Source organism: Tachysurus fulvidraco, chromosome 9, assembly GCF_022655615.1.
Source record: "Tachysurus fulvidraco isolate hzauxx_2018 chromosome 9, HZAU_PFXX_2.0, whole genome shotgun sequence".
NCBI classification, from domain to species: Eukaryota; Metazoa; Chordata; class Actinopteri; order Siluriformes; family Bagridae; genus Tachysurus; species Tachysurus fulvidraco.
Window position 1 is genome coordinate 18,173,530 of NC_062526.1, and position 26,932 is coordinate 18,200,461.

General features: G+C 37.7%; 1 protein-coding gene across 1 annotated transcript in view; it reads left to right on the forward strand.

The window, feature by feature from the left end:
* The window catches only part of LOC125145527 (E3 ubiquitin-protein ligase rnf213-alpha-like), a 54,003-nt gene that overhangs the window by 11,425 nt on the left and 15,646 nt on the right, over window positions 1-26,932 (forward strand). Inside the window, 25 exon segments of the mRNA XM_047818692.1 lie at window positions 531-717; window positions 1,198-1,302; window positions 2,379-2,474; window positions 2,864-2,977; window positions 3,859-3,888; window positions 3,991-4,141; window positions 6,255-6,428; window positions 6,829-6,948; window positions 7,185-7,741; window positions 8,099-8,255; window positions 8,679-8,896; window positions 11,093-11,236; window positions 11,540-11,710; window positions 14,432-15,953; window positions 16,106-16,299; window positions 16,783-16,938; window positions 17,306-20,848; window positions 20,951-21,087; window positions 21,336-21,434; window positions 24,569-24,653; window positions 24,655-24,685; window positions 24,885-25,010; window positions 25,144-25,201; window positions 26,339-26,469; window positions 26,696-26,834. Coding sequence (XP_047674648.1) covers window positions 531-717; window positions 1,198-1,302; window positions 2,379-2,474; window positions 2,864-2,977; window positions 3,859-3,888; window positions 3,991-4,141; window positions 6,255-6,428; window positions 6,829-6,948; window positions 7,185-7,741; window positions 8,099-8,255; window positions 8,679-8,896; window positions 11,093-11,236; window positions 11,540-11,710; window positions 14,432-15,953; window positions 16,106-16,299; window positions 16,783-16,938; window positions 17,306-20,848; window positions 20,951-21,087; window positions 21,336-21,434; window positions 24,569-24,653; window positions 24,655-24,685; window positions 24,885-25,010; window positions 25,144-25,201; window positions 26,339-26,469; window positions 26,696-26,834 — 8,445 coding nt within the window.

Consider the following 26,932-nt stretch of genomic DNA (forward strand, 5'->3'; position numbering starts at 1 on the left):
AGCAGTGCAGCAGTTATGCAGCTTTATGCAGCTTTGAGAGATTTTCTCTCTTTTTTGAGATTTTGCTATTTGTCAACATGAGGACCAGAGTTGTGTCAGTGAAAGTTGAGGAAACCATTATAAGGCTGATAAACAATGATCACAATAAAAAATATCTCCATACACCAGTCTGAGTGATAAAGCATGTGCCAAGTATGTTTTTATTTTTTTAAACTAAAGACAGGAAAAACTATAGAAAGACCGTAAGGGAACTAACCCCCGAAACAATCAGGAGCTGAAGATGGCTGCAGTACAAATCTGACAGAGCATCACCAGAGAAGATACTCAGCACCTGCTAATGTCTAAAAGCATGTGCACTGTAACCCTATTGGTTGAGGTGAAATTTGAATGCAATGATTATTCCAAACATTATGCAGGGCACTCCATACAAGGGCATGCAACTAATAAAACAATGAATGTTTCTAATAAAATAACTAATTATGAAGTTCTTTAATGTGTACATAAACATAACATAACATGTTTCCAATGAGCAGCCAAGAAAGATCAAATACAGATGTACTGAAGAGGGATGTACGTTCCTGCCTGGAGAAAACGCTGACTTTCCTTGCAAACTCTTTAGTTGACAGAAACTGGAAAGAGCACTGGAACAATGTCCTGTCAGTACTGCAGCTTCTGAATGCATTCACTGACTATCTGGACCAACTTTCAGATGATATGGTAAATAATTCTCTTGACAGATTCTAAATGTGATGCTGTGTGATTATCTATAAAAATGTGAAATAGTGTAAAATTGTGTTAAAAACAGATTACACAAAAAAGAGGAGTTACATTTGTAATGAGATGTTGATGAAATCGATATCTAAAGCATGAGTCAACTCTCATTTTAATTCATGTTCATATATAGGACGTTTGTTAGTAAATACACATCAGACTAGAGGACCATGGACATCGATTATACTGAAGCTCAGCTAAAGTTCAACTTATCAAAATTTTATTTGTATACAGTATAGCAAACAAAAGGTATTCACAAGTTTAAGACAAACACACACAGCTGTAAGATAAACACAAGCGTAATAATTGTGTTTATAAAAATGCATTGGATTAACACTTACATGTCAGAGAGCAGACAGGAAGTGTTGAAGCTGTAAAAGCTGAATGCTGGGTGCATTATATTTACTGTATTTAAATATTTTGCAGGATTTGAACACAGACAAACACAGTGCCACTTTTTTAAATCTAAAAAAGAATATGTGTTACTGTATCAGACAACACCAATGTGGAAACAAGACCTTGGAATTTAAGGTATGTGTATTTACACTACCGGTAACAAGTTTTAACACCCAGATTTTCCCAGTTTTTTATTGAAATTGTAAGTAGATCAAGTCAAGTCAATAATCCTGAAATGGTACAAAGGTCAGCGGCAAACTGACAGGAGTAAAAAGTTTAGGTTTCTAAAAACTTCAAAGTAAACAAAATTTCCGAATTATACAAAATTGCTTTTTCAGGGAGGAAATAATGGGTTAACATCTTGCAACTGTTCTGCAGAAATGGAACTAAATTGTCTTGAAAGTTGATGGTAACTGTTCCTATAGGTATCCTAACAAACCCTCTGTCTGTATAAAAGCAGTGCTGGAACAGATTGTGTTACTGCAACCTCTTAAACAATATCTGCTCACTATGTTAAAGTATGTTCACCTGTTATATCTGGAAAAGGTGGCTACTTTGAGTCAAAAAATATAGATTAATTTAGATGTCATGATGTGTTTTTATATTTGTTTATTTCTTCTATGCTTTAATTACAGAGTACATTGTAAGATCAGGTTTCTGTGAGCAGTGAAGATTTCATATTGACATTGTGTACATTGGTATTCATACTTCAGTGTTTAAAAGCAACATTATTATTATTATTATTATTATTATTATTATTAAATTGGTTACATTCTAAACTAGTTGAATAACAAGAGGCAGCAACACAATACAGTTGAGGGTTTCTGTAAAAACTTAGCAGGCTTGGATCTTAGCAGGCTTAGATGCTGTCTAGGTAACAGAGGTGATCGTTGGAGGCTTGCAATTATTCAAAAGAAAGTTTTCATTATTCACATTCTTATACTGTTATCATTAGCACATTTGAGAAAGAATTCTGGCAACAATTGTTCTTAAAAGTGTTAATTTCACCAAATAGCATGTAATGAAAATCAAAATGTCCTTTTAAAATCAACACAGCCAAAAGACATAAAGGCTTGACTTATTCAGCCACTGAGCTACCACCACCCTCTACTTCAAGTTATGGCAAAACATGTTACAACTTATTTTAGTAAAATGTTTTTTTATGCTTACACAATAGTAATGTTTTGTGAAGAATATGATTTCTTTTTCAGCACTGGAGTGCAGTGTTTAAACTTCAGTTGCCAAAAGTTTGGCAAAAAGACTGGGAGGAAGTTCTAAAGAAACAATTCAAAGAATATCTACAAAAGGCAAGTTTTATTTTAAATTAGGGACCCAACAAGAACACATAGTGAATCATGGCCTTTGTTCAACCAACTAGAATAACAAATATACAAAAGTATACAAATGAAATGTATCATGATGTATCAGTTACCTTACAGTACGTAAAAACAAAATAATCTATACAGAAGAATGTAGTACATTGTAGTTATTGCAGTATCGGCTTTAGTACTGCAAGTTCATTGATTTCAGTAAACTGTTGAATTTCATTAATTGTTTTCCACATAGTTTAAATCTTTATACTATTTATTTACAATTAATTTTTTGTGCAATTTCATGATTTATGTAATTTCTGTGTAACTGTATATCTACATTTTTATACCTTTTATATGTATTAATTTTTTTTTTCTTTAACCAGAAAAAGATAACTGATCAAGTTCGATACTTCTGTACTTATACTGATCTTTGTCCAGCAATGGAGGACTGCTTGTTATCTTGTGCTCAAAATGCAATTAACAAGCAGGTCACTGAGGTAAGGTTCATTGAAGGTATATGTTTTCAACGTACTTTCAAATTGAGAATGATTAGTAACCTGATAAGCAAAAAGTTTATTATTTTATTATTTTGAGCATAAACATATGGACATATTGTTTATCGTTACATGTTTTTTGTAGCTGCAAGTTACACTACCGCAAAACACTGATCTCTTTCTGGATGAATGTCTATGTATTAATTAGTGCAAATTAAATGAAGTTGTCTACTTGCAAGGGGAGCATGGTGGCTTAGTGGTTAGCACGTTCGCCTCACAAAAAAATTGTCTGTAGTGTGTGATTGCGTGAGTGAATGAGAGTGTACTGTATGTGCCCTGCAATGGGTTGGCACTCCGTCCAAGGTGTATCCTGCCTTGATGCCCAATCAGAATCAGCTTTATTGCCAGGCATGTTTTCACATGCGAGGAATTTGTTTTAGTGACAGAAGCTCCACAGTGTAACTGAATGACATATACAGGCTAGATGAAATTGTATGTACACATTTACAGGTGTGAAATGTGCAGTTGAAATATAAATACAAATATAGGCAATTGTATGTACAAATTTGCAAGTGTGAGAAATGCAATTGAATTGCAATGACGCCTGAGATAGGCACAGGCTCCCCGTGACCCGAGGTAGTTTGGATAAGCGGTAGAAAATGAATGAATGAATGTCTACTTGCAAAGCACACATACTGTACACAAACCATCAACACTTTTAGCCCATTAACATCAGCACTGGAAGCAACACACTTCAGATATCAGGCACCCAGTGCCATGTGTAATGTGTAAAAACACTGCAGCAAAATGTGTAAAAATTTAATAGACTCATTAAAAACCAGACTTAAATTGAGCAATTTAAATTTGTGTTTTTTCCTTTTTAGAGCAATCAGAAAGAAAGCCAGTATACTTGGGTGAGTTCAGTAGTCAAACAATACTGTCTAAAACAAATTATAAATATTACTATAGATTGTCTTGTGATATGATCTTAACAAATGAAATTTGATGTTAAACAGAGGGAGCTCCTTAACATAATATCAGAGTCTACTAAACCTGGACTACTGTCCTTCGTTATCCAAAGCAAGCTGCGTGACCTAGAGTGGAGCGACAAGGACTTTCTTTTCCTTCTGTATGATGAACAGCTGAAAGATGTTTTTCGTACAGCGGGTAAGATATTGTTTCTTTTTCTTTTAACTAAGGTTTTTTTATTATTCGTAATTTTGTATGTTTATTTGAGCTTTAACTAATGATGATTATTTTTAGACTATTGATGACACAGTATTGGAATGTGGATAGTCAATAAAAGTCAATAAAATCTAGCAGACATTCCTTCACTAAAATATTTGTGAAACATGGTCAAAAATAAATAAAACTACAACATATGGTAATAGACTAAACAAAGTACTTATAAATTGTAATAATAGCCTTAAAGTACTTAACAGTAATTATATATTTCTTAGCAAATTTCTTCATGTTAACTGTGAACAGCTTAAGTAATATAACCAAGTCTTAGAGTAAACATACTGGTCGTAGAAAGACTTACTGCATAGCATACTGTAGCAACTTGATGCTTTTGTTAGACTCTTCTTTCAGACTATATATCATTTTATTTCCTGGTATTTACATCTGTATGTGTTAAACAGCATGGAGGCAGAATATGGCAGACCTTGCAAGTTCTCCCCGTGCCTCGGGGGTTTCCTCCGGGTACTCCGGTTTCCTCCCCCGGTCCAAAGACATGCATGGTAGGTTGATTGGCATCTCTGGAAAATTGTCCATGGTGTGTGAGTGTGTGAGTGAATGAGAGTGTGTGTGCCCTGCAATGGGTTGGCACTCTGTCCAGGGTGTATCCTGCCTTGATGCCCGATGACGCCTGAGATAGGCACAGGCTCCCCGTGACCCGAGGTAGTTCGGATATGCGGTAGAAAATGAATGAATGAATGAATGATTGACTTGACTCTAAGACCTTCCTCTATTTATGTTGATGAAGTCGTGTGTTGAGTATCAATGTGTTTTGAAAGTTCCTTACAATTAAATTTGATTAATTTCTCTGAAAATGATCAGACAGAACGTGTCTCTTGGCATTCAGTAAAACATGGTGGTGTTATCATGGCATTGGCTTTCACTGTTTCTGAACTACTGATTGTATCAGACAATGTTTCTCTAGAAATATGAATTTATTCTGCCGATACCGATTCAGGAGATTCAGCAGCCATGAAAGCCTATGCCATGACACCACCATGTTTTACTTATAAGTTTGTATGTAATGCATCTTGAGCAGATAGGGCTTTCTCCATATTTTGACCTTTCTATCACTTTGGTAGAAATTCATATTGGTTCCAGTCACATGTATCCGTATCACTTGTGCGTTACAAGATGTGTAGTTGTGAACAAAATGTCAAGTTCTAAGTTGTTTATATGTAAATATCAGGAAATGAAAGCTAAACTTCTGATCTATCATCCGATGATCATCTTTTGATATTAAACTTTTGTCCTCAGAGTGTGTCAAAAGAAAAACTTGCAGTCCCAGAACTTTAAGGAGTCCTGTGTGTGATGGTCCAATATGTTTGGCAATATAGTGTAATTAAGTTGCTGTTTGAAAATACTATGAACCTGGTGTACAGGTTTACTTACAGCGGAAGCTGTCATACAGATAGACCAAAATGCCCTAAATGTACCTGGTGAGCCGGGAAATTGGCCCTTTAATGTTCAAGCATCACCTCTCTAATCCTAAAGCACTGAAACAGCAAGTCCAATTTATTTAGTTCAAGACCTAGTCTGCACTTACAAAATGTAGGTTACTGTCATGATGGAAGCACCTGTCTCATCCTCCGATCACCACCAGAGGGAACCGTCCCCTTTCCGGACTACATTTCCCATAATCCACATGCTGGGACTGATTACACCACCACCTGCGGCCAATTACCCAGTGCCTATTTAAGGCAAACTTGAACTTGACTCCAGTGCGAAGTCTTGATTTGCTATACTGAGCAGTTCCTAGTTGTTGCTGTTCCTGGTTGTTGCTGTTCCTGGTTCTTTGTTCTGTTTCTGTATTTTTGCCTTACGACTGTTTTCTGCCTGCCCTGACCTTTTGCCTGTTATTCTGACCATGTCTTTGCCTTGCCTACTCTGTTGTGTTTGCCGTTATCGAACTCTGCCTGTTGTTTATGAGATTGTCAAATTAAAGCTGCAAATGGATCCTCAGTCTTACGACTCGTCATTACAGTTACAGTGTATTCAAAACAATTCTGGTGAGTAATGAGACTTTTGCACATCTCTGCAGAGAAAAAGCACATGGAAAATATCTGTATGGCACATGACACAACAAAACAACTAATACAGAAAGCTCACAAACTAATAGACCAACTGATCGAGGAAATGATAAACAAGTCATTATCATGCAGACTGCTGAATGAAATCATTAAAAGGAAACAAGATGCCAACCGCTACTTCCTAGGTAAGTTTTAAAGTTTTCATGTTCTTAAATTCTGCCTTTTTTCTAGTTCCCATCTCAACACCAAATAGTTATATAGTATATCTTGGGTTGAAAAAGTGTGTACTTGTGTCCAACATACTGTATTTCGCCTGGAAAGGACAGATGATGAATATCTTATGAAGGAGACAATCTAGTGTTTAAATCACATATCTCCCATTTTGCCTGTAGCTGAAATTGTCGATCATGTGACAAATAACTGTTCATTTCATTAATTTAATACATTGCATTGGTTACATTTTATGCATTAAATAATTTATTTTTGTTAGTTTGTGATAAAGTCCCACAAAGTGTTGTACTTTTTAAGAAACATTTCAATGTTCTCTAAAACCAAATGATTTTTATGAAAACTCTTCCTGTATAGGGGGGGGGAAAATTGTCAAATTTTTGAAGACAACAATGGAAGCAAAGGAGGATTTTAAAAAATTTGAAGGCCAGAAAAGAAAAGTGAAGGTGCTCTATGACCTTAACCAAGGCATGCCAGGTACAGTGTCTGGTTTTTTGGGGTTTTTTTTAACAGTTCTATTTTAATCTTCCAACATTTTATATTTCACTGACAGTATCATTCTTTACATGTTTAATATTTTAAATAAAATACTTTGTTTGATTTAAAACCCCAGTTTTCTGTCACATCTGTTACCTGTTTGTTCTGTGGTGAATTTATCATCGCTAAAGACTAAGTTTTCAGCACTAAAACATTTATTTATCAATGTTTTTCAGTCGATGTAATACAACTTGAGACAACTTTGTCAATCGAGCTTGAAAAGGAGGAACGATCACTGAAAACTATCATGGGCATGTTGACCAGCGACGAACCTGGAAGTGACACATATTTGGTCAATATTCAGGCATTTGAAAAGATTGACTTTCTGTCTAAAAGCACATATTTCAAAGAACTGTGGAGAGAAACAGCAAAACAAGCCAAGAACATAGAGTTTAAGGATGTTGCATTAATTCCACTTGACCAAATCTACGATAATATTTACAAACCAGCCTTTGAAGAATTTAAAAACACCTACAAGGCCTTGAGGGACCTCTCGATGACTCTTCAGGACTTAAAGAGTAAACTGGGCAAATATTTAGATAGCATGTCAAACGAACTGAATACAATGGCAGAGGTGTTCAGTGAGAATCACCGTGAATGGATTCACAAGACCGATAAACACATTAAACTTTATAGAACTCTTCAGTCTGCAAAAGAAAATGCAGAAGTGATCATTGAACTAAAAAATAACCTCGGGCTGTGTGGAGAGTTTGATGACATTGATAAACTCAAGGTATGCAGAATAGCAAGAATTTCAACTGCTGAATGCTTTGTTTTTCTTTTGCATGTTTAATGAGTGTACACTGGAACTAGATCTAAATTTGAAAGTGATTTGTTTTTTCCCATAGACCTAGTTACTTTTCAGGACAAATTACGATTTTAAACAATTGTCCTGAATATAAGCATTATTAAAAGCATATAGACAAAACTGGATCAAGTCAAGATAAAAGATCATCAACAATACATTTGATTATTACAATTGAAACTGAAAAGATTGACCTCTTTTCCATCTGTCATGGAACAGCAATGCGTGTAATCATAAATATTCTTCTGATGTTACATATTAAATTTTAGTAATATGTAATTACAGAATATGGACTTCAGTTGCTTGCGTGATCTCACTGAAAATGTGGCCAAAGCTGGAAACGAACTGAAGAAAATTTCAAAGGAAACAAATAGCTTTCTAAGACAATTTAATGAATGCATCAGACGAGGATTCATCTCGTGGATTAAAGAAATTATAAAAGGTAAGTGGTTAGAAACCTTAGGTATAATAATAATAAGTTAACTTAAATGTATTAGGATAGTATAATTGATTTGACATGTTTTAAACGGAATTATGATTATAAGTTTCGCCTCATCTCGTCTGTGTTCCATGATTTCATGTTTGCTTTGTTTACCTTTATTTTGATTCATGTCTTGTCTCTACCCCTTTATTGTCACTGGTAGTTGCACTGATGTGTCTTGATTATTTTGACCTTGATATTGCCTAATGCCTTGGATTGTCCACCATTCATAACAAACTGCCACATGCATCCTCCACCATGAACATTTTTTGTGACAAGATTTATGTTATTATTAGAACAATGCCAAGAAATGATTGTTAACTACTGATGAACCACAGTAATTAGTAGTTTATGCATTACTTTACTTTTACTCTTTAATTTTAGACACCGGAGAGCTAACAGCATTTGTGGAGCTGGCCTCAATCTCTGCTGGAGAAAATGCCATGGACATTGATAAAGTGTGCTATTTCAGAGATGCCATATCTGCTGCTGCACCACTCATATATCAGTTGTCTGAAAGATCTGGTACTAAAGAGCTCCTGCAAGCTGTCAATAAGCTTGGTTTTGCTTTGGAAAGTGACCAGGAGCTGCAGAATAAACTAGTAAGATGAAATTTTAAACTCCCTTGTGACAGAAAGTGTGATGGCTGTTAGCTGTTGTAAGATGAGAGAGATGCAGTGTACGGCCAAAAGTTTGTGAACTCCTGATTATCACACCCATATGTGGTTCTTCACAGTTATACAGATTGTCTCTGTGTGCCATAGCATTACATTTTCCTTTCACTGGAACAAAGAGACTCAAACCCTCATCTAGCGTGACACTGTGCACAAAGCAGCTCCATAAGGACATGGCGTGTTAGAGCTGGAGTGCAAGAACTAGACAGAGCATACTAATGGCATAAAATACATTAAAACAATTTAAGCATTTGCCAATAACCCATTGACTATAATCACATTGCTGATGACCTTGAAATGTCCTTTGTCAGTGTGCAGTGCATTAAGAAATATTCCAACCCCTTCATTTTTTCACATTTTATGTTGCAGCATTATGGCAAAATATTTTAAATTATTTGTTTTCCTAATCTATACACAATAACGACAAACAAAAACAGATTATGCGCAGTTATAAATCAGATATAATTTATTGAACATAAAATTTATTTTAAAAATAACTGAAATTTCACAATTAGACCATTTTCTAGGGCAAGTGAAATTTGGCTCGGGTGCATCCCATTTCTCTAAATCATCTTTGAGATGCTTCTACACTTGGAGTCCATTAATGTGGTAAATTCAATTAATTGAATGCAGAAAAATGTAGATAACAAAAATGCAGATCAGAGCAAGTCATGAGGTCAAAGTAACTGTCTGCAGAGCTCAGAGACAATTCAATTCATGTTTATTTGTATAGGGCTTTTTATTTGTTTTTGTTTTTTTTTTTGTTTGTTTTTGTTTATTTAGTTTTTTTATTATTATTTTTAATTGACATTGTTTCAGAACATAAACATAGAACATAAACATAGAACAGAAGTTTAATATAAAGAATAATAGAAAGATTAATAGAATACAAAATTCAAGATAAATATTAGATATATTTAGTTCACAATGTGTATGTATTTATCAACAATGAGCAGGTTTGAGGTGACTCAGGCAGCAGTGGCAAGGAAAAACTCCCTTAGATGGTAAAGGAAGAAACCTTGAGAGGAACCAGACTTAATGGGGAGCCCATTCTCATATGGATGACACTGGAGGGTGTGATTATAAATATACAGTCAAACAAATTTTGTATTGATGCAAAAGATCAGATGGAGTTCATATCTCCTCTTTAGTATCTAGTAGAGTCTAACTGGAGCTGGTAGATCTCTAGATGCCTCAGGACTCACAGAGTCAGCCTCATCTCAGTGGATGTCCAAAATCTTCATTGCGTGGAAGACGATAGGAGCTGGTACAATTTCTGGATACCTCGGGATGGGTAGAAAGAGAGAAGCAGTGGAGAGGGATTAACATATCTGCTGTTCATAAAATGTGCAAATCTGATGTAATAGTGCACAATATTATGGGATGTATTATGTGTATGCTTGACTAAAGAGATGAGTTTTTAATCTACATTTAACCTGGGAAAGTGTGTCTGAGCACCAAACAATATCAGCTAAATATGAAAATACTTTACCACCTTTAGTAGACTTAGATATTCTGGGAACTACCAGAAGTCCTGAGTTTTGTGACCTCAAAGAGCGTGAAGGATTGTAATGTGTTAGAAGACTAGTTAGATACATGGGAGCTAAACCATTAAAAGCCTTATACATAAGTAGCAGCAGTTTGTAATAAATTCTAAACTTAACAGGTAGCCAGTGTAGAGATGATAAAATTGGGGTTATATGATCATATTTTCTTGTCCTGGTAAGACCTCTGGCAGCTGCATTTTAGTCTAACTGTAGACTATTTATTAACCACCTAGTAATGCATTACAATAGTCCAGTCTAAAGGTCATGAAGGCATGAACTATCTTCTCAGCATCGGATACAGATAGGATGTTTCTCAGCTTGGCAATATTTCTAAGGTGGAAGAAGGCTGTTTTGTCGTAGACAGGATTGTGTCTAGGCATAGGCTACAAAACATTTGCCTTTTTGGAGGTACTGTGGCCTCCAAAATTCTTAAATGTAAGAAGTTTGTGACAATCTGAACTCTTCCCTTGTCTGTTTAGCTTGATCACATGAAGCCACAGTTCTATCTTTAATCTCAGCATAATGTTATATCTGTCACTTTACATTATAAACATGTTTATTATAATATTTTTAACAGAAAGACTCCTGCACCAACATGGAGTGGCTCAAAATTGCCTATGAGTCTCATGATTCTGTTGAGAAGTCGTCTTTGCAACAGTCCACAGATATCAATGACAATGGGATTTACATAATCAAAATTCCATCTGATGCTCAGGGAAAGGTGAAATATTCAAATCTGTTACTTATTACACTCAGTTTATAGCTTATTTACTGAATATATTACAAATGCCCAGTGTTAAGAGATTCTCTTTTCTTACATTTCTTTATAGAGCTGCTGTCTGTTTATGGTTTCTTATATAATTTATGATTATTTGGTAGAATAAAAAAAAAGAAAGAAAAGTAACCAATAGCAAACACTGTATCTAAACTTGTACATACAAATTTTAGCTCGCAAAAGGTGGTTTAGTTGTACTAAATGACCCCCAAGATGCAATCCCTAATGATGTTTTACTTTGTTTTTAAGATTAATCTAGAAAATTGCCTCACATTAAGGTGCAAGGAAAAGTTGTCTGATGGACAGGATGCAAAATACAGAACATACGGTCTTGCTGAGCTTCAAGATCTGCACAACAAGCTGATGCTGATTACTGTCAGTGTTAAAAATCGAGAGGATGAAATCACAACCTACATTGAGGTAATTTTATGATTGGAGTTATAACATTCTCCACCACTTTTAGCTGTGATGTGTTTATGTGTGTGTATATGTGTATATATATATATATATATATATATATATATATATATATATACACATACATACGTATATATATATATATATACACATACATACGTATATATGTGTATATATACATATATACGTATGTATGTGTATATATATATATATATATATATATATATATATATATATATATATATATATATATATATATATATATATACACACATACATACGTATATATATGTATATATATACGTATGTATGTGTGTGTGTATATATATATATATATATATATATATATATATATATATATATATATATATATATATATATATATATATATATATATATATATATATATATATACGTATATATATATACGTATATATATATATAAGAAACTTACTTAAAAAATAAATGGTTCAGAATCAAATGCAAGTTAGTTTCATTTCATTTTTGATTTCATTCCTCTTCTGGCAAAATCTGTTAACATTTTTTACGTTTTTCCTAGCTTTTTGCAAATTCCAAATACATCCCTACTTTTTATCCTATCAATTTGATCCAAATTCTTCCCTCAAATGTCAAGCAAAGTGATGTGGTTAGTAAATACTGCAATATTGCTAAAGGTTAAATATCTGATTACAAAAGACTTTTTAGAGAATCTGTGTTGTTTTCATCATCTGTTAGCTAGTTACAGTACAGACCAAAAGTTTGGACACTTTATTTTCATGACTATGAAAATTGTAGATTCACACTGAAGGCATCAAAACTATGAATTAACACATGTGGAATTATATACATACATAACAAAAAAAATGACTGAAAATGTCATATTCTAGGATCTTCAAAGTAGCCACCTTTTGCTTTGAGTACTGCTTTGCACAATCTTGGCATTCTCTTGATGAGCTTCAAGAGGTAGTCACCTGAAATGGTCTTCCAACAGTCTTGAAGGAGTTCCCAGAGATGCTTAGCACTTGTTGGCCCTTTTGCCTTCACTCTGCGGTCCAGCTCACCCCAAACCCTCTCGATTTGGTTCAGGTCCGGTGACTGTGGAGGCCAGGTCATCTGGCGCAGCACCCCATCACTCTCCTTCATGGTCAAATAGCCCTTACACAGCCTGGAGGTGTGTGTGGGGTCATTGTCCTGTTGAAAAGGTGGTGTGTCCAAACTTTTGGAAGGTGTGTCCAAACTTTTGGTCTGTACTGTATGTAGCTACTTAAGTTAGACTTGACAACCTTGACTAATTAAATAGCAGGGAGGATCATGTCTGTGTAGCGATTTTGGCTCGCGAAGCAATGTAAATATTTATAAGTAATTATAACGTATATTTTAAGTTGAAATGAACGGTAATGGAATTAACGTTACACTTATTTGGTCTGTTTGTCCGGCGAACAGGCCGTGTACCCTTTATTAATTCTATGAAGGCGGTATCTTCCTGGCCAAGAAAGATTCACTTCCCTTTTACTTTATACCGTAATTTAAATTAAATTAACTTAATAGAGCATGTAGTTCAGACCAGATGTTGCAGGTACCTTAAGTTTGTGAGCGATACTCAGAGACAATCACTTGTGGCACAAAAATATGGCGTTTAATGAATGAGACAAACACAACATAACACTAAATACACAAACAAAAGAAATACAGAAAGCAACGATGAAAATAAAAATACACAAATGAAATCAAAATTGGGGAAAGGGAGGAAGAGACTGGAAAGAAGAAATTAGAGAAAGGAAGGAAGGAATGGCAAGCTTAAACTTCAAAATTAATCACACCCTAACTGGGAAATCGTCACCGGAAACTTAAATTCAACTTAAGACTCAATACAAGGTTCATACTTAAAATACGCATCTAAATTGGTTGGTAAAGGAAACGGTTACTTGCATTGGCTTACTGCACAAAAGTCCGGATGCAACAGAGAAATCTCTGAAGAGTCAGTTAGGGTGGGGTCAGACGCTCTTCCAAGTTCTCCTGAAGATCAGAGCAGTTGTCGTTCTTGGAAGTGAAGCTTGCTGGAAGTTCTTTGAAGGAAGATGGAGTCGTCTCCAAGCTTACAAGAATAAGAATCTTAGAGTATCAGTATAATTGGGGAGGAGATACATACGAGTATGGCTTAATGCCGTGGGATGTGGGGCATCTTATTCACTCGTTTTATTAGTAAAAGGAAGTGTTGTGTGTGTGTGTGTATGTGTGTGTGTGTTCTGGTTGAGGGCACCTATGAGTTCAATCAGAGAATCGGCATGGGGTTATCTGGTCTTTGTGTAGGATCCAGACCTTCTGGAGTCAGTTGTGTGTGTGTGACACTGTGGGATGTAGCCCTCAATAAATCTTGGTTGCTCGTCGGTTGATTGAAGAGTAGATGCCAAAGTTTAGGGTGCCTTGGACAAGAAATCTAAATGACCTGTTCCAGACGCTACATCTGGAAGGTGTTTTAAGGAACAGGCCATTACTTGGTAAGACTGAATATTTAACATATTTCTCTGCAATACCATTGGAAAAATTCAAAATAACCCTACTTTAACATCCCTACTCGTATTTATCAAGACTTTCAGTAACATGAATTTTTAACATGAATGTCAAGTGTGTTGAAACTAAGCTGTGCAGTGCAATAGATCTACCACAGTAATAACAACACTTGCTATTCAGAAAAAAGGCTATAGTATTTATCTCTTTTTTCAGGTTTTGGAGCAGATAATAAATGTGGGAAAGTGCTTCCTTGACCTCCGTGATGCTGGACATATTCTCTTTAAAGACTGGGAGATGACTGCCTACTGCCAACAAACACATGATATTAAAATATGGGTGAAGTTTGGTATTGCAAATGTAGAGATCAAAGGTCACAGATCGTTGCTAGTTGAGTTGAACGGACTGTGTGAAAGCATGAGGAGCTGTCTCTCTGAATGGTTAACGTACACAGAGCAGAAAAGGAACACTTACTACTACTTAAATTTCTTCACAGCAAAGCAGCTAGTCTATCTGTGTTGCTCTTTGGCTGAATATCGGATTGGGTGGAAGAACATTAGCACTAGTCTTCTCAACATGTTAGCCATCATGAAGGATGAAATTCAAGAATGTGATCTGCAGAACGCTCTCACCAGAGCACTCGAAACCCCAGTTGAAAGTGCTGGATCCCAAGCATCAATCGAGCTTAAGAAGTTCCTCACTGATTATCCAGACATGATAGCGTATTTTCTCGATACTGGTTATACAGAGGAAGAGACCAAAGCAGCAATTATATATTGTGAGGAAGATGAGCAAGTAGAAGGAGGAGATATAGACTCAAGGACTGTAGAGGATTATCGAGACAGTGTGATGCAATGCATTGATGATCATCAGAATGATGAAGAATGGGTCAATGAGTGGTGTGAGAAATACGAGACAAGGCGGGATAGTGTCCTTAAAAATCAAATTAAATTCAAAGGTGGACTCACGACAGAAGAAGTTTCTTTTTCAATGACACAGGAGCAGATTGCAGCAGCATTTGACAACTTGGAAAATTCTGATGAGAAGATTGTAATGCTTTGGAAGACATACCACAACAAACTCTCAGGACTCGTATCAGACAAGTTTGTAGACTTAGATGTTCTTGGAGAAACCATGAACCATCTTGCCAAATCTGCTGAAATAACCGTGACACGAAAACTGCCAATCACTTTGGAAAGGGGCAAACCCAACCTGATTTCCTGTAAAGATGTTGAAATGCTTCCACTTTGCTTATCACTGTACAGTGATAAAGAGCAGTCACTGCCAACCTATGATGAAATTCTGGTCTGTACCTCTGAGACGACTGCAGAAGAGGTGGAACTGATCATCAGGAGAGCTGTACAACCTGGCAGCACACATGAGAAGATCTACTGCTTGCTAAATGCAGACCAACTAAATCATGATGTGTCTCGGAATTTCGAGTCCATTTTTTACAAAAAAACTCAGGAGTCACATGTCCAGGGAGGCATGTATAAGAACGATTACCAGTTAATTATTTTTTGTGACTCAAAGGCATATCACAGTTATGTTGCCACTGCTTTTGACATGTTTAAGAGGACGGTTACCGAGAATCCAAATCAAAATGAGGAAATTAAACAGTACCTCCTTCACAAGCACCAAACATCCTCAGAAGCTGGAACTGCATTTACAGAATTGAACCAACCTGATAAATTTCAGCTGAAAACAAAAATAATTTTCTCAGAACATGCAGGAATGGGTAAGAACCCTTTAAATTACTTATAATTTAGAAAGATAACACTTGTAAGTGGCATTTTATACTGATTGTGTGTTTCTCAAATCAGCTGAATGTTCTGGACCTTTGTGTCCATTTGGACTTGATGATTTTTTTAAAAATGTTTTCTACAACAGGAAAATCCCTGTATGTGAAAAATCTTGTGAAAGAGTCTGAAGCAAGCCTCAGAAGTGCAGGATTTACTCATAAAACAATCCGTATAAACCAGTCACACCTGAGGACTGAGGACATTGTCTCTGAGCTGCGGCAGTATGAGGACAAACCCACAGACAAATTCCCAAGAATCTTTCACTTTGACATTCCTCCTGTGGTTAGTATTTTTATTGTATAATATGTAATCTTGTTACCCTAGTTTAAACCAGAATCACAAAGAAAGTAAAGCACTGGTTATTAAGCAGTAATCTTGTGGTTTGCAATTTGTTAAGTGTGCTCATGAAGTGCTGAAAAACCATCACAAATAATCCAGAATAAAGTGTTGGTACATCAGTTGTAAATAGGTGTGTGATCACTTAGCTGGTAATTGTGTATGTGACACTACACCTAGTGTGTGGGTGTTGTAGTCACTGTTTGTAGTTCATGGTGCATTCTGGGAAATGGAGTTTGATGCTGATTCTGAAGATGACATGACAGCTGGGAGTTTCTGAGTTGTGTGATGGAGGCCGTTCTGTAACACAACCTTTAGCGATTTATCGCCATTTAGCAGAGAGATATTCCCCACATCTAATCTATTGTGAACACAACTCTGCTGTACTGTATATCATTTACTGACTCCCACACTAAATTCTCTGTTCAGGTGACAAAAGGACTGTACACCTTTCTGCTGCAGCTGTTTGTGTTGAGGTGTTTCCAGAGCCCTGATGGGATCATATGGAGATACAATCACTCCCACATTTACTTAGTGGAATACACAAAACGAAAGCACAGGGAATGTGACCGGCACAGCTCTGAGGTAATCACCAGGCTTAGATTTAATGCTGTAAATATGTTGTGAGTTTAAATGCCAGAAACTGCTGGCTTGATGTTTGGACTAGATTCTGCTTTAATTCTAATTAATTTTTATTTCATAAACACACACATGCTTCTCTAGCAAGTGTTTTTAAACCTCTACTGTATGTATCCTGTAATGTGAAAAGGTGAGTCCTTCATGTAGTGTATTCGTATTTATTGCATTTTCTAGACATTTAGGAAAAAAAACTTGGTTAATTAAAATCTAATGTATTAAAGTAATCTTTTATAAATCTTGTATTAAGGTGAATCAAGATCTATTTTTAAACATTTAGTAAAACCATAACTTCTGTAATTATTTTTACTCTCAGATTTCATCTCAAGTAGAAGATGCAATTTTGGAAATGTTACCATCTGTGAAGTGTCTTACCCCTGAGGAAACCCTGAGACACCTAGAGCAGCAAGGATCGTATGATAAAGACTACCGGCTCATGGACAATGCAGAATTTCGTAGTGAAGCCTTTCAGCGCACTTACCAGTACTTTAAAATCTACAGACTAAAACAAGACCAACTGGAGAGCTTCTCGTTCAGTCCTGGATCTGTGGAAGATTCACCAAAAGAATGGTTGGAGTGTCTGTTGCAGTTCTGTGACATTAAAAACCCATCTTGGGGAGAACTCAGAAATTTTACACACTTTCTAAACAGTCAGTTGAAGAAATGTGAGCAGTCTATTTTTTGTAGCCCTGCCTTAAAAGATGACCTGACAGGCTTTAAAAAATTTGTTGTGAAATTCATGATGACAATGTCCAAGGATTTTTCCATGAGATCTCTGAAGACATCGGATGACAGTGATAAGACAGCAGAAGATGGAGCAGCAGAAGACGCAGTTCTCAGAGAATTTCAGCTGCGAAGACGATGGGAACAACAGGCACATCCTTACATCTTATTCAATGCGGATAATGAGTCCATGACGTTTTTAGGATTTCACATTCAAAATTTAGATGCAGTTGATGCTCAGACTAAGGAGGTAGTAGAAAAGAGGATTATTGATAAGAAACTTTATAGCCAGTTGTCAGCTCAAAGAGTGCCCTTTAACATTAACTTTGAGAAACTGCGCCGTGTTGAACAACTTCATATTATTGGCAGAGTGCTAGGAGTCAGTACCGTGAAGGATCCAGATGATACGTATCAGTTGACTTTAGATAATGTGATGAAAATCCTTGCGATTCACCTTCGATTTGAATCTGACATTCCTGTGATCATCATGGGAGAAACAGGATGTGGAAAGACCCGACTGGTCCAGTTCATGTGTGACCTGCTGAGATCAAGGAAGCAGAGACAAAACCTGATTGTAGTGCGAGTGCATGGAGGCACATCATCAGATGTCATTTACAAGAAAGTGAGGAAGGCAATCGAGATTTCAAAAGAGAACGAAAAGTATAATTTAGATACAGTGCTATTCTTTGATGAAGCTAATACAACAGAAGCTGTTAATGCAATCAAAGAGGTGATGTGTGACAAGACGGTAAATGGGGAACAAATTGATGCACCTAGACTTAAGATCATTGCAGCGTGTAATCCCTACAGAAAGCACTCAAAGGAGGCCATAGAGCAACTGGAAAGAGCTGGACTGGGATACAGAGTCAGAAGTGAGAATACGGAGGAGAAACTTGGGCAGATACCAATGCGTCAGCTGGTCTACAGAGTTCAGCCACTACCACCAAGCCTTACTCCTCTGGTGTGGGACTTTGGAAAGTTAAATGAGCTCACACAGGAGCTTTATATCACACAGATGGTCAAGACTTTCTTTTGCAAAGAAAACCTCCCCAATGCTGAACAGCAGGCTTTATTTACAAAGGTAATCTCTGCCTCTCAGAAGCATATGGCAGAGCTTACTGATGAATGCCGGATGGTCAGTCTCAGAGACATAGAGCGATGCTTGAAAACAGTCATGTGGTTTTATCAACAAAGGCAGAAATTATTTAAGGAAATTGACAAAATTAGAGGAAACAAAGGAGGTGTTGATGATGATCTGGTGCGATCACTTATTCTTGCAGTCGGAGTCTGCTACATGGCTTCACTAGAGAAACGAGATGAATACTTGGAACAAGTTTCAAAAGCTTTCTCTCTGTCCTGCAGTGATATTCTGACAGAGATTGAGCTTTGTAAAGATGTATTCATCTCAAACGTTGACTGTCCAACTTCAGTGGCAAAGAATAAAGCTCTGAAAGAGAATGTATTCATGATGGTTGTGTGCATGAACTTAAGAATCCCTTTGTTTCTGATTGGAAAACCTGGAAGCTCAAAATCTTTGTCCAAGACAATTGCTGCTCATGCAATGCAGGGCAAGGCTTCTCCAAATGATCTTTTTAAAGGATACAAGCAGGCACAGCTGGCCTCATTCCAGTGCAGCCCACACTCATCTCCTGATGGCATCATCTCAATATTCAGGCAGTGTGCACAGTTCCAGAATGAGAAAAATTTGAATGAATATGTTGCTGTTGTGGTCCTGGATGAAATTGGATTGGCAGAAGACTCTCCAAAAATGCCACTGAAAACATTACACCCCCTCCTGGAATATGGATGTGTTGATGATGAAAGTCCTAATGAGTTCAAGAAAGTTGGATTTATTGGAATTTCCAACTGGTCATTGGATCCAGCAAAGATGAATCGTGGTATTTTGGTTCTGAGAACATCTCCTGCGACAGATGAGCTGGAAAGTACAGCTTGTGACATTTGTTCAAGTGATAAGGAACCAGTCAACACAGAGATTGCATGTTTGATTCGAAAGCTTACAGAGTTCTACTTAAAAGTACTTAAAGAACAGAAAACTGAATTCTTTGGCCTCAGGGATTTTTACAGTCTCGTAAAGTTGGTTGTGTCTTATGCCATTAAAAAAAATGGCAGTCCTTCAGATGAGGATCTAACAAGAGCTGTGCAAAGGAATTTTGATGGTTTGGATTCTCTCAATGTTTTGGAAATTTTTTCCCTCAATGTTTTGGAAACTATTTATGAATCAAGTACTAAGAAATGTGACACGGTCTCACTTCTCAGAGAAAACCTGGACATAAGGACCTCAGGATTTACTTCCAGGTACCTTCTGCTGCCGACAATCAATCATGCTGCTCTTCAGATTTTAAAATCCCAGAACATCATTGATGAAAGCAGTGTTGAAATCATCTTTGGCTCAGGATTTCCACATGATGAGGAATACTCACAGGTTTGCCGCACAGTAAACAGAGTAAAAACATGCATGGAGACAGGAAGGTCAGTTGTCCTTCTTAATATTCAAAGCCTATATGAAAGTCTCTATGATGCTTTGAATCAGTGCTACGTAAAATTAGGTGGGAGCTACTATGTCGACCTGGGGCTAGGATCCCATAGAGTTAAATGCAGAGTCAAAGATGAATTTCGACTGATTGTCATTGAAGAGAAGAGAACAGTGTATGAGCAGTTCCCAACACCACTGCTAAATCGACTGGAAAAACACTGTTTGGAGATGAGCAATATTCTCCCAGACCATGCTCAGGAGATGAAGACTGAATTGGAGGACTGGCTGAACCTATTTGTTACACGGGATTCAAATGAGCGAGACCAGCTCCTTACCACCAGTAGGAAATACGACACTATAGTTGGTTACACAGAAGACACATGCTCGTCTATCATTCTGGTGTGCGCTCCACAAATATTGTCCCAGGAACTGGATCAAGATGAGAGAGTGAAAGTTCTTGAAAAGGCCCAGGAAATGCTTCTTCAGTGTGCAACCCCAGATTCAGTTTTGAGAGCAACTAATTACATGGAGGAACATTCTGAGAGATTTCTTGAGGTGTATTTTACAAAGCAGCCACATGGCAACCTAATAGAAGCTTTAAAAAAATACAGAGAGACTGAAACCGATGGAATTTCCCTTGAGGTTTGATTTACATGTGTATTTGTCACCTCATTTTTCTTCATAGAATTCTATATAATAATGCATTGAATTAATTGTTTTATTATGACTCATTATTTAAAACAGGTATCTACATATTCTCGACTGCTCAATAAAAGAGATGTGGAGAAAATCAGTAAGGAGCTTGACATTGTGGAAAGTGATTCCTGTCTCTTCCTGCTGAATGAATTTTACACAGAGCAGTCATTTTCTCAAACAGTGAGGTAATAATGTTACCGGATGTAGTAATAATAATAATAATAATATATAATAATAATAATAATAATAATAATACAAATAAAATAATAATAATACATATATTAACAATAGAAATATCTAACAATACAAATGTTTTAGAATTATTTTACAATGATTTTAAGTAAACAAATTCATCTATAGTATTCTAAAAGATAATCTGTAGACTTGTTGTTGCTTTCCAGTATTGTGACCAAAGTGATTTTGTTTCTTCTAGTGAATTTGTTGCTGCTGATGCAGGAGCACGCAAGCTTCTGCTTCTGCAGTCTTACTTTAATGATCCAAAACAAAGTCAGCGACTTCTCTTCTGTGTGAGGTAAACACAGAAACCAATGAATAATATATTACTGTACTGTATGTTCATGGGTTTTGCATGTTTTCATGTATTAAATTTGTTTATAAGCAGAGTTGGACATTTAAAAACTGGCACTTAAGAAGTAAAGATTAGCAAAATAACCAAGAAATATGTAACCTCGTAGGTGCCTTTCAAGCAAACCCGTGGCCACCAGCATGCCTCTTTATAGGCTCTTGGTCGCATACCTGCAAGTAGCGCAACTCGCGACACCCGTGCACTCCGCTATTTAAGACCCTGAGTTTCGGCACTCGGTGTGTGGATATAGTCTGTGCCAGAGTTAGAGCAGTAATACGTATCAGAGCACGTAGCGCTCTAAGAGGTAATATATATACACACCAAAAGGAGTTATAAAAAAAATTATGCGTGGCATAGCGTAAAAGTCTTCGAAAAGAAGAAGCATTTTGATTGAGTTTTCAGAGTCATATATGTATGTCACAAGCTTACCCCCTTCACTTTCCCATTATTTATATTTGCACCATTTTAATCCTATCCTGTCATCACTCCCTATCCATATGTTCAGCAAGTTTCTGATCAGCTGTAGACAGCTTGGAGACGGTAGCTTCTACGGTTCCAGAAACATGTTTGCCCCCCCCGCCACAGGGCTGCCAGGGGGCTACCATGCATTTATATTGCAATGTTTATTTGTGTTTGAGATGCAGCCCTCTCAGTTCCCTTCTGAGAAGGCCAAAATTGTCAACCAGGTTTTCCCTGGTTGCGGCAGCATAATTGGGCCATGCAGTCAGTCGTGGTCTGTGGCTCTCATATGCAGTTAATAAATGCCCTGGCAGTTTTCCAGCATCTCATCAACGAGGTTTTCAGGGAGACCCTGAATCGCTATGCCTTTGTGTACCTGGACGACATTCTCATCTTCAGCAGTTCATGGAAGGAACATGTCGTACAGGTCCACCGAGTCTTGCAGCTTCTCCTTGAGAATGGCCAATACATGAAGCTTGGGAAATTACAGTCCCATGTGAATACCATCACTTTCCTGGGCTTTTTGTTCTCTTGGGCCAGCCTGAGCTTGAATACACTCTGTATCAGGGCGGCCAAGGAATGACCTCAGCCATCCTCAGTCGGTGCAGTCCAATGCTTTCTGGGCTTCACTAACTTTTTATTTTTTCAAATTTTTTTTTAAACTTTTTTTTTTACCTTGCCCAGCCCACTTTGCGATCTGACCAATAAGCTTTAGGGGAGGTTTGTATGGGCCGTTGAGGCCCAGGAGGCCTTTGAGGCTTTGACGGAGAGGCTGATTTCGGCCCCCGTGTTTCGGGTGCCTGATCCAGAGGTCCAGTTCATAGTGGAGGTCGACGCCTCTGACATAGGAGTAGAGGTCTTTCTGTACCAGTGGTCAGGAGCAAAGAAGAGCTGCACACATTTCTCTTGCCGGCTGATGGTGCCAGAGAGGAATTACGATGTAGGGGACTGTGAGCTCCAGGCCATTAAATTGGCTCTGGAGGAGTGGAGGCATTGGCTGGAGGGGGCCAAGCACCCATTCCTTATACAGACAGACCACAAAAACCTGACCTACATCTAGCAGGACAAGAGACTGAACCTTGACACACTCTCCTGTCAGTGCGACCCCCAGTCAAAGGACCCCAACATTCAGAGGACGTTCAGGCTTTTGTGGCTGCCTGCCAGACATGCGCCCAAAACAAAGAGCCCCTGACGCACCCACAGGGGTTGCTCCAGCCCTTGCCCATACTGTCCCATCTGTGGTCACACCTATCCCTGGACGTCATCACCGGCCTGCCTTGCTCCCAGGGAATGAGTGTGATCCTGATGGTAGTGGACCAATTCTCTAAGGCAGGCAAATTTGGCCCACTGCCCAAACTTTCCTCAGCCAAGGAGATAGTGGAACTCATGTTACAGCACATCATATGGACACACAGCTTCCCCTCTGACTTAGTCTCGGATTGGGGCCCCCCAATTTGCTAGCCGGTTTTGGGGCTTTCTGCTGCCTAATAGGTGCCATTGCCATTGTAAACCAGGAGTTGGTTCACTCTCTCCATTGTTTGGCAGGCCTCCAACCCGGCAACCTGGATCAGACATCTAACATGGGCTGAGTTTGCCCTCAACACTCTTTGGCATTCCACCATGGGCATGTCACCTTTCGAATGCCAGTTCGGCCATGCTACATTGGGCCGTTCAAAGCATATGGCAGCTGCCCCAGTCCATGACGATCAACCCTACATTCCATGTCTCCAGGCTGAAGCCAGACTTCTGTAGCTCTCTAGCGCCATCTGTTGACCGGGCCCCACCCCACGCCCGATGTCACGGAAAAGGTGTCAGTATTTGGTTGATTGGAAGGGCTATGGTCCGGAGGAACACTCATGGGTCCCTGCAAGACACATCGTGCACCCGGAAGTGGTTAGAGAGACCAAGCATACCATTAGGGGCCGTTTCTAGGGGCGCGGGTACTGTAACGCTGCAGCTGCCTTTTAGGCAAACCTGTGGCCACCTGCACGCCTCTTTATAGACTCTTGGTCACGTAGCTGCATTTAGCGCATCTCACGACACCACATAGCGCACTGAGAGGAAATATAAGCACTAGGAGTTCAAAAAGAAAAAGGTTTTTAGTTGAGTTTACCTTTTCCATAGAGCAAAGAGTTTACGCTTCTGTGCTCATCCCCGGCTATTGCTTCCATGCTGTGTATATATATATATAGTACACGAGCTTACCCCCATTTTATTCCTATCCTGTCATCACTCCCTATCCGGTTACACACTTGGTAGAACAGTCTACAACAGCTAATAAAAGAATAACAAATATTTGTGGACCTGACAGTATATTAAAAATGTTTTTGTCCCTTATTGCAGTAATTATTACTGTTATATATTTATACATGAAATGGTTATGCCTTATGTTTGAAACTACATTTCCCATCAACCCCTGCACATCACTAATCACTTACTCCTGTTTCTCAGTTGACTTTGGATTTACCACCACTAGTTCTGGTTCTGGTTTCTTTTGTTTTTCTTTGTAATGCTCCTGGTGATCTCACATTTTTCTTTCTGCTTTGCCTTGTTCATAGTCTGTAGTTGTTGCCGTGAGGTTAACTCAATCTTCCTGTTTATTAAATGTGTGAAACTTTCAGACACAGCATTTCACGGATCAGATGTTCAGCCTCACATGGAGCTGCTTTTGATGTTGTCATTCTCACAAGGCTCCCTCGGATTTCAGGGCGGCTGTGGATATATTGCTACATTTGGAGGTTATTTCTGTTTAATATTTTTAAATTGCAAAGTGCAATAAACAAAGCTGTAGCTTTTATGAATAATGTGCACATACCTGTACACGGTGAATCCAGACCCGGTTAACTAGCGTTATAGACTCCAAAGCACTTCTGTAAGTCACTCTGTATAAGGGCTTCTGAATGTTTCAAATGTCACTGTGAATGTGTCTCATTTTAGACGGCTGGGTTTCACTACACATAGATGAACTAATCGGAACTCCAGGATTACCGGGAAAGATTTATGAACTGCAGAAATGCACGACTGTCTCAGAGACTCTCGCAAAATGTTCCAATTCTGCAGCAGGTAATGTTGATATCACTTTGCAGCCTTTTGCAATTTTAATATCTTTTGCCCTGTAGTCTACTATAGTTATAGCCATATAGTGTTGTAATTATACTTATAATGTTGGTAAAAGTAACTGTTTACATATTTAAAGGCAATCCTGATGTGGATAGTCCTAAAACCACATTTTCTGAAAAACAGGTAAGGTGTGTGTGTGTGTGTGTGTGTGTGTGTGTGTGTGTGTGTGTGTGTGTGTGTGTGTGTGTGTGTGTGTGTGTGTGTGTGTGTGTGTGTGTGTGTGTGTGTGTGTGTGTGTGTGTGTGTGTATTTTGTGTGTGTGTGTGTGTGTATTTTGTGTGTGTGTGTGTATTTTGTGTGTGTGTTCTTCCACTGCACTCCACATTCAGCTTCAGCAGATGTTTAGGGACCTGTCACACAATGTTTCCACTAGACCAGCGGTCGGCAACCCGCGGCTCCAGAGCCGCAATTGGCTCTTTCATCCCTCTGCTGCAGCTCCCTGTATATTTGGAAAATAAATATTTAATTTAAATTAATTTTATTTTAGTTAGTTTGTTTTTTTTTAAATGTAATTCTAAATTCTAAGATTATGATGCTCTTGTAACATTAAAATAAACCGTGTTTAATTTTTTGTCGCTCAAAATATGCGTCATGACTGACGACTTGAGCAATCTGACACGCAGACGCATTTTTAGTTTGCTGCAGCCAGCAAGTTAAAATTTTGATGTCATTAATACGAAGAGGACTCAATTAGACATTGCACATTTTATTTGAAAGTAGCCTTCAACCCAGCATCTTTTTTGTTAACGTTAGTTCAAACTGTCCAAAATATTTTTGTTGCTTGCAGAAGTAAAATTTTGTTTACTCGGTAGCAGATCATTGATTTCATAATGCAACAAACTACAGTTTTTTCTATACTTTCCATGAAGGTAAAAAACGATATGCAGTGTTATCTTCATTTTAGATGTCAAAAGGGTTTTGTGGCTCCCTGTGTTTTTTTCTGTGGGAAACGGCTCCAAATGACTCTTTGAGTGTTTAAGCTTGACGACCCGTGCACTAGGCCATTGAGAATTTTTCTATTGTTGGACTGTCACTGTGAAATTAGGCCTGTCCTTGCTTATCTCTGTGTAAAGTGCGTCCCTCTAAACAGCACTTTGGCTAGACTTTGAGTCCAGTGTTGGGGCTTCTGGTCAGCCTGTGACACAGCACTAAGGTTTATATTGACCACAGAAAGTAATTCTTTTGCTTTATGTTTGGGAATTTGTTCTGAGTGATTCTATTTTAAATAAATATATTTTTATTATACTATTTTTCATTGCTGCATGTATTGGTTGCACACACTTGTTAATGAAGAAGTCTTTACAGAAGGGAATTATGCAGCTACACGACAAAGCAGATAACACACAAAGAGCAACAAAACGTATAGAGATTCTCCATGCGCTGCTACAGAAGAAATACTCTGGTGAGAAGTCAACTGGAAACAATCTCTTTACTGAGTAACTGGAAATGATGCCTCACTAATGCAGTGTTGTGTGGATTTAATGATCCGACTTTAGAAACAAAGTTATAAGCAGCTGCCATTGCTTCATCATTTTTATGTTCTAGCTCTAGTGCATGACTAGTTTTATTCAGTTTTGTTTTATCAGTAGGATGAGAAAATGTACACATTAATGAATTTGTTTCAACAGCATCTGATGCTTTTATTAAATCACTGGAAAGGAGAATAGTCAGTTTCCTCTCAGAGCTGGAGAAAAAGAAAGGAAAAGAGAACTGGGTTGTTGCTCAGGCACTTTCTGATCGTTTTGTTGCCGAAGGCAGTTCATTCAGGTATATAAACATATTGCGTATAGTTTATTTGAATTAAAGGTATTATAAAAATAAAAAGGAGAAAAAGAATGAAATACTTGAATAAAAATGTATTTACT